Source organism: Penaeus monodon, chromosome 7 (assembly GCF_015228065.2).
Source record: "Penaeus monodon isolate SGIC_2016 chromosome 7, NSTDA_Pmon_1, whole genome shotgun sequence".
Classification (NCBI taxonomy): Eukaryota; Metazoa; Arthropoda; class Malacostraca; order Decapoda; family Penaeidae; genus Penaeus; species Penaeus monodon.
In genome coordinates this window covers 47,201,833-47,210,976 of record NC_051392.1, presented here as the reverse complement: position 1 = coordinate 47,210,976, position 9,144 = coordinate 47,201,833, and the positions used below count along the sequence as shown (strand labels likewise).

The 9,144-nt window shown below is 30.7% G+C and overlaps 1 protein-coding gene across 1 annotated transcript in view; it reads left to right on the top strand.

Annotated features, from left to right (window-relative positions):
- LOC119575409 (inhibitor of growth protein 1-like) overlaps window positions 1-6,393 on the top strand; it is an 8,031-nt gene extending 1,638 nt beyond the window's left edge. Inside the window, exons 2-6 of the mRNA XM_037923007.1 lie at window positions 818-892; window positions 1,606-1,809; window positions 2,998-3,161; window positions 3,581-3,706; window positions 3,874-6,393. Coding sequence (XP_037778935.1) covers window positions 818-892; window positions 1,606-1,809; window positions 2,998-3,161; window positions 3,581-3,706; window positions 3,874-4,080 — 776 coding nt within the window. The 3' untranslated portion in view covers window positions 4,081-6,393. The remainder of the gene's footprint in view (window positions 1-817; window positions 893-1,605; window positions 1,810-2,997; window positions 3,162-3,580; window positions 3,707-3,873) is intronic.
- Window positions 6,394-9,144: the final 2,751 nt, after the last annotated feature.

Sequence of the window (9,144 nt, the reverse complement as noted above, 5' to 3'; positions counted from 1 at the left end):
CAAGTGAAATTAAACAATTTATGACTCAGTTTCTAAACTATTGTACATCACTTAAGATAATAATGCATCAGTCTGATGTTCAGCACCTTTGTTTGAGTGGCCAAATAGCTCTTGCAGGTCTTACATATGTTTGATAAATATTTATTTTCAACAATAGAAATGTTATGATAAAAAGTCTCTTAGATTTTATTTGAAAGTACTAAGCAGAATTTTTGAAGTAAATGAGCAGATAAGTAGGTTCCACATGTGTATTTGGGAATTTTATTGATTTGGATTCCTCTTAACTATATATACGCACATATCTTTGGTCTATATATAAGCCTGTGGTACAAAGTGTACCCATGAGGCTCTTTAAATGCCCATGACATATGCATCTCTGGATTAGGCATATATGCATTACTATATAAATGTTGATAGTAGATTACAGATGCTGTATATTGTCATAGTTTTTATAACAACAGATTTTAAAACAAATATATACAAGAATTTATATAGTGTGGCACATATACATATTACATATATATATATATATATATATATATATATATATATATATATATATATATATATATATATATATATATATATATATATATGTATATATGTATATATGTATATATATATATATATTTATATATATATATATATATATATATATATATATATATTTTTTTTTTTTTTTTTTTTTTTTTTTTTTTTTTTTTTTTTTTTCCTTAAAAGATTGAAATGACTACATTATTTAATATTTACAAGTTATCTGAAGGCATAGATAGAGTTTTTATGCAGTTTTGATATAAAAGTTTTTCTCTCCACACAGACACCGTGGAGAACTTACCAGACGAAGTACAACGTGAAATATCCAGCATGAGAGAGCTGGATGTGCGATATCAAGGTAAGAACTCTCTCCATTCCACCAGATACATGTATATTATGATATATTCAAAATATTTGTTTTCATGTGGGTATTACCTTGCTGTTTATAAAAATGTATGAGAAATTTGATTTACTTATATCTATTGTGAATGATGTATATTTAACACACATGCACACACACACACACGCACACGCACAGACATATGCACAGAGGCCCTCACGCACACACGCACGCACGCACGCTCCCTCCCTCCCTCCCTCCCTCCCTCCCTCCCTCCCTCCCTCCCTCCCTCCCTCCCTCCCTCCCTCCCTCACTCACTCACTCACTCACTCACTCACTCACTCACTCACTCACTCACTCACTCACACACACACACACACACACACACACACACACACACACACACACACACACACACACACACACACACACACACACACACACACACACACACACATACACACACACACACACACATACACACAGAGGCCCGTCTACTGACATCCCCAATCACCCCTCCTCCCATCCACCTACAGACTCACTCACCAAAAGAGACAGATACTTATTCTCATACACATACAGGTTTCTGTACACACCTACCCATACATACCCTCTTTCTCCCCCACACAGGTTTATATGTTTGTTTATGTATGTATATTTCTTTCATAGCAAATTTTAGTTGATACTTTTTTTCACTTTTAGATTTTAATTATGAATTTTATTCCTTGCAGCTCTATTACAAGACATGGAGGGATTGAGGGGACAGCTGGAAGGAGAATTAGACTCCATATCCTTAAAACGTATAATGGTCCAGATTCAGGACAAGTTGATATCGACACAAGAAATTGGAGATGATAAACTCCAGATTGTGCAACACATTTTGGACATCATAGAGAACAGACAGAGACAGCTTGAACTCGACAGTAAAAACTTAGGTATGGAGAACATGGTCTTAATTTAATTGAAAAGTTTCATGTTATTTGCAATATTATTGTTAATATATATATATATATATATATATATATATATATATATATATATATATATATCTTTACATTTATCTATATCGACATCTCATCTTTATCTGTATCCATCTATCTATCTATATCAATAATATCTATAATATCTATTTATCTATTTCTCTGTTTATATGTTTGTCTATCTATCTATCTATCTACCTATTTATCTGTTTATCTATCTATCTATCTATCTATCTGTATATATATATATATATATATATATATATATATATATATATATATATATATATATATATATATATATATATATATATATATCTCATTATTGTCATTGTCAGAATTATTGTTATTGTTATTAAAATTATTTTTGTTATTGATATTTTCATCATCAAAAATACCACTGCTTATTGTTATCGTTCTAATTGTTCTATTATTATTGTTATTAATGTTGCTGAACTATTATTGTTGATAATAATATTAACATTATTAGTGTAATTATTATTGATCAAGATAGACCTCCCTAAATTATTTTATATCAATAAAGTTCGAATGGTCCCATCAACCCCAAGGGGTCAGTGGTATGGTGCTTTTCCATGGACAGGCACATACCTTCACCCAGTTTTATATTATCTCTCACACATTCACTTATCCACACTCAGAATCAGTGAAAGTTAATGTGAGAAAATGTGTGATCATGAGCAAGAAAAGTCATGTATAAATGTATTTTTACTATTTACTATGTGAAGAGATTAGCTATCTGTATTAATTATAATATTTTGCCGATATGCCTCTTGTTCCTTCCACGCCTCAAACTTTTTAAATAAAGATTCCTTTTTTTGAAGTTATAATTACTAGCTTCTACTATATTGATTTTTCAAATATATTGTTAAATATGACTGAAAATCAATGATATTTATAAAACTTTTTCATTTTGCTTTTTACTACTTTCATACATGGTTGTTTCAGCTCAGCTTATTCCAATTTGTATGTTTGTGTTATGAATGATTTGTCCTTTTTTGTTGACTTCCCATATTTTGTCCAAAGTGCACACATGTTGAAAAACAGTTGCCAAGTTTTGTCCTTTAAGGTGTAGGAGAATTGTAATACAAATAAGATCATAAGATTTATAAATATTATTTACAGATTTTGGTCAAGAGCCAGAAAAGCAAGAGACCTCTAAAGAAACCCAGCCTGAGAGAGCAAGTAAACGAGCAAGGAGGACAAGGAACGAAAATGCGGCTAACCACAATGAAAACTCAAATGATGCACCAGTCACCCCACACGTGGAAAAGGTGTCTACGAGTAAGGTAGGATCTGAAAGCTACTTTATTTAATAGGAGAAAGTTATGAGTTTTCATAAGAATAGTAACCATTTACTAAAATATGGTAAATATTTAGAAGACCCCTGCAGTTACTTTCAAAGTGGGAGTCGTTTCTAGCATTTTAGTGGAAGTATTTATCCAGATCAGTGTTTAATACATAGGTTAGCACTTTCTGGCAAGATAGAACTTAGATTAATTTTATAATTGAAGGCAAATTGCAAGGGATGTTTACATGCTCTATCTTGCCAAAATACATATGGTTGCCCTTTGATGGAGAGCTTATAAGTGTGGAGACACTAGTAGCTGGTGTATTATTAGGGATAAATGGATGTCTGCTAATCATTTACTGAATATATCAATACTTGTGTAAAGTAGCTAAATCATTATAATGTTCAACCCTATAGAGCTCTGCACAAAAGAAAGCAACAAAGAAGAAGAAACGCAAGGCAAAGGTTGAACGAGAACGAGAAGATTCACCAACAGAAATACCCATTGACCCAGATGAGCCTACATACTGTCTTTGTGAACAGGTAAAGTTTCATTTAATTTACATATGGGTATGGGTAAAGAGAATGAGCATATATATAAGTGAATTACTTGTGCCTTTTATAATTTTACATACTTTTTTCATGAATAAAATATGATGATATTTGTGTGATGTATTGAAGATTTTTTTTTTTTTTTTTCCCCCCCATAGGTTTCATATGGAGAGATGATTGGCTGTGATAACGATCTTTGTCCAATTGAGTGGTTTCACTTTTCATGCGTTGGGCTCACTAACAAGCCCAAAGGAAAGTGGTTTTGTCCGAAGTGTCGTGGTGACAAGCCGACTGTCATGAAGCCAAGAGCACAATTTTTGAAAGAACTCGAAAAGTACAATAAAGAGAAGGAGGAGAAGTCTTGAGCAGGATACTCTCTTGTCACCATGTTGTATATAAGATTGATTTAAGAATATTTTATGTATATTTCAGAGAATGGTTTTATGTTCTCCTTAAAGGTCTTTTATCACATGTACTGGTTACATCTCATGCTCAAAGATGTCTGTTCATGAATATGGTAGATAATGCTTCCCTCCACCCAAACAGTTAATGGATTACTTTCAAGTTTAAGCCAGAGCTAGTATTGGATACAGAGTTATATTTATCAAGAATGTAGGTATTTTAGGGGTGAAATTTAAATATGACCATTTCTTATTGTAAATGCGGTTCTTTCTTAAATATTAATTGCTGATCTTTCATTCTATGCATTTTGTATATATAAAAAAAGATCTTTATTCTTTGTTAATAATTCATATTTATATGTCATTTCTCCAAAGTTGTAGCATTCAGTTCTGCAATATCCTGCAGGATTGTTTGCTTTTTGCTTTGATGCAGCAGCTTTACAGTTTGTAAGCTCTCACATATTGTGACTTGCATCTTGCAAACTCTTAGGATAGTTTGCATTTTGCAGGAGTTCATATTGTAGCTTACATTTTGTATGCTCTCATGTAATGGCTCATACTTTGGCTCTTACAAAGATCTAACTTACTTCAGCATATCCCTAAACCATGACTTGCACTCTGCAGTCTTTACTGAGGCAGCTAGCACTTTGCATGCTTTCATAATGATGGGTTGCAAATTGCTTGCTCTGAAGTTCTGGCTTGTACTTCCCATGCTCACATGTGGTGGCTAACATATTGCTTGCTCTCAAAATGTGAGGTAGTCTTTTCAGTCACTCCCAATGGGGCTTGCATTCTAGTCTCATATGATGGCTTGTATTCCCTGAACTTGCGGCTTGTAATCTGTATGCATTCATGTAGTGGCTTGCAGTTTACCAACCTTCAAGAGTTGGCTTGTATTCCAGAGTGAATTACAAACTTGACTGTGTTATTCCTCTACAACATATATTAAGAAATGGACTATCAGATAGTGTGTAAGGATAAACAGTATTGTTGTATGAAATAATTTTCATAAGAACTTTTTCATAAAAATATAAAAAATCATAAATACTTTAACATCTCATTACACAACAGATGCACTTACTGCTGCTTCTCCCCTTAATGGTGATAGCCATGGAATGTAAATACTTTATCTGGAACCAGAATACCATTTTTTCTTTTTTGTTGAAAAGAGGAAAGAATTTTTATATATTTCATGTACTGTCAAAATATGTTTCTGAAAAGTAGTAGAAAGAAATCACATCCATTCAAATATATATACTTGCACATGCACATGCACACCAACGTACATAAACATTAGCACACACATGAGCACAAGTATGCACACCCATCACCACACACACACACACAAACTCTTACACCTTCCATACACTGTGTGTATGTGTATGCATTTGAATACATTTGAATGTTTGCACATCCATTTTGACTATGAAGAAAACTAAACTCAATCACTCCTTATTCTTCTAGTTGGCTAAGGATGCAATAAATCTTGCTTCTCACCTTGGTAGGAAAAAAAGTACATTTTGGTATACTCTCATTACCTGTAGTAAATATCTAGAAAGTTGAAGGTTCCTGTGAAGGGATTCTCAACTAGGTCTAACAGTGGTGTTTGTGTATTAACATACGAGATACCAATAGGTGACTTCCTTACAAATGCACATTGCCACTTTTGATACGATAACTTAGAAAGGAACACACTTTTAGTGTAGAATTTAGCTCAGATAGGAGTGATGTGATGTTTGGTATTGGCATATAGAACCAACATGTTGAGGCTGTCATTATTAAGGGTCTAGAGTTTTAGTATATCTTTTACATCTGTCTTCACATGATCACTGCAGATTTAATTTAAGAATAAAATGATTCCTGTATCAGTGAGAAATAAATCAAGGCTGTTGGATTTTAGGAGTAGGAATATTACTATTGTAAGTGTAGCCCAGTACCTGAAGTACATAGAAATTTTACAGAAATCATTGTAGGAATATTTACCCCTCACACTTAGTAATGGCACAGTGGCCTCTTAGCTTTACTATAAATACTTCTGGCATGCTTCTATTGAAAGTTGCTAGGTAGTGTAGTTCTACCTACCTTAATTTAGCATAAAAATAATTGCAATAAACGGAATCTGGTTCTTTCTCATTACGAGGTGGGGATTAAAGGCCATACTAAGTGCCCTGTCTTATTACGTTGGTAATTCTTAGTGTTTTATTTTTATGTTGTATTTGATAGTGACATAGTCTTCTAGCAAAAACAGTATAAAATTATTATATGTTACAAATTATTTATTTCATTTTAATATCCTTTTTTACTATTTATGAAATGGTTTTCTTGTTAAAGAAAATAATAATTCCAGAATGATTATAAATATCATGTTAAAGGAATTTGTTGCATGTGTAATGTAATGTGTAAGGTGATGCACTTAAGATGAATTGTAATTGCTTGGGCAGAAGTAGACTTCAAATCTTTGTTAATGCCTAAGTGTTATTTTTTTATCAGGAGAAGAAACAAAGTAAATGACTGATAAAATGCGTAACATCGAAGTTTTACAAAGCACATGTAAATCATGAAATACATTTATTCATTGTTGTACCACCTAAATAGTTAGTGTACTAGCTTTCAATACAAAACTTAATCTCTGTATTTTGAAATGTTTTCTGGGAAGTTTGTTTACATAAGCTTGCAGGCTTTTTAAAGGGTAAAGATGAAAGATTTCAATGTATTTTACAAGTTATTTTTGATATGCACAAATACCATTTGCTAAAAATGTTCTTCAATTATCAACATTACTAACATATGAATATATATTTTACATGACGCTTGGTATGATGCATTTTTTCAGTAAATTTCATGAAATGGTAGTTATTATTATAATGATCAAATTAATTAATGATGACAATAATAAAAATAATGATAATGATGATGATGATGATGATAATAATAATAATAATAATAATAATAATAATAATAATAATAATAATAATAATTATAATAATAATAAAAAAAAAATACAATAATGATAATACTAATGATAATAATTATAATAATGATAATAGTAATATTGATAATAATAATGATTTCTTTCTACAAAGATTGCATAAATTTTATGTGAAAAGTTTTGTATATGATCTCATTATGCAAATGTGCACCAATAAGGTTTAGTTCTCTGTTCTTTGAGCTAGCTTGTGTAAATCTCAGATAGTGTTCAGTATGTTTCATAATAATCATAAATCATGTTATTATTGTAATTATGAACACTGTTATTTTATGAATGTATTTCTGTTGTGAAAAATATTTTTATGACTATGATAGTAACTGTTATTATCTGCTACTTTTGATATATTTCTTGTCATTATATTATTGGTGTGATTATTATAGTTATTATTATTACTACTACTACTACTATTATTAGTATAATTTTTTCATAATTATAATCATTATTAACATTAATCTTTTTTAATGAAAACATTGTGAAAACATTATCAGCATTTTTGATTCTTTAATTAAATTAAGTTTGTCAGACATTCTTTTAGGATGTATGGTGTGGATATGGTTTACTAATTGGTTGCTTTGAACACATAAAATGTGGTTGATTTATTACTTATTACAAATGGATAATGTAAACAGAAAGTGATTTGTTTTGCAAATTGTAAATTGAAAATTTTATTTTAAATGAAAATCTACAGAAAGCATTGCATCACAGCAAAGAAAATGTATTACATTATGGAAGTGTAGGAGTTGGTCATTAACTTTCATGCATTGACAGTAGTTAGTTAAATACATGACTAAACAAATTACCAGTGTATGAGCATAACATAGTCACATATTTTTAAAAATCCCCGCCCCTTTTTTTTTTTTTTTCTTCCTTTCTTTCTTTCTTTCTGAAGTGAGGTACAAAAGTAATAATTTTTTTTTTTATTATTTGAAGACATATACGAAGTTCAACCTTGTTTTTTTTTTCATATAGGTGTAAATGGTTTATAATTATATTTTTGTTTTACTTAAATTTTTTATTGTCTGCAATTCAAAGTTTTATATGCAATGCTTTAACAGTAATTAAATATTTTTACTTCAGTGTGGGGTAAAAAACCTAATGGGACCACAATGGGGTTTAGATATTCTGATTGAATCCACAATATAAAAACGACTTTAATGAAATAAGTTTTCTGTCTGAGTTTGCTGTACATTTCATCTTGCTGTTGAAAATAGTTATGTGCAGACATATTTGTTTTCCAGCACTGAGTAGAGTTGTCATATAAGTGATTAATGCAACTTATCCAGTCAGTGGCTTTATGTTTTTAGAGAAGTTATGAGATCTGAATAACAAATATGTCTCCATGCTTTACCTTCTCACTGCAAAGATAGTCAGGTTTAATAATAGTTTTCCCCTTGCTGCTCTGTTAGCATAGCATCCATAGTTGGTTGGCATGTCATAAGTTCAAAGAGGATATTTCTGTGGAGATCAAAGTTGAATAGCTGTACATTATTAAAGAAATAAAGAATTGGAGAATACACATACTGTTAAGGAGACATGCTACTCAATAATGCAAACACAGTACTCATGCTTGTTGCATGATATAATATGACAAGGTGAATCAGCAGTTTTCCTTTACTAGGCCTGATCTTTTCTTATTTTTTATCAGTATAAATATGTAGAAATATAATTTGAAATTTCATTTCATAATAGAAATGCTACTTTTACAGGTTTTTTCATCAATAGCTCATTCTTAATGAATAAATGATTCTATGAAAGATGATGTTTTACTTTATCAAGCACAGGAAGAAACACAACTGAAAACACTGTATGATTATATTACAAATTTTAATATATATGAAATGTAAAATATGATGTATGGTCTTTTAACATAAAGTTAAATTATTGAAATTCGGATCTTATATTTCAGGGGATTCTGTTCTAAAGTATATTAGATATATTCTGTTAACAATAAATATTAAAACTCATACCCAGTATCTAAAGAAATGTATATATTTGAAGCATACATCCTGCTTTCATGTGCTGAGGGACAGTTAGACAGG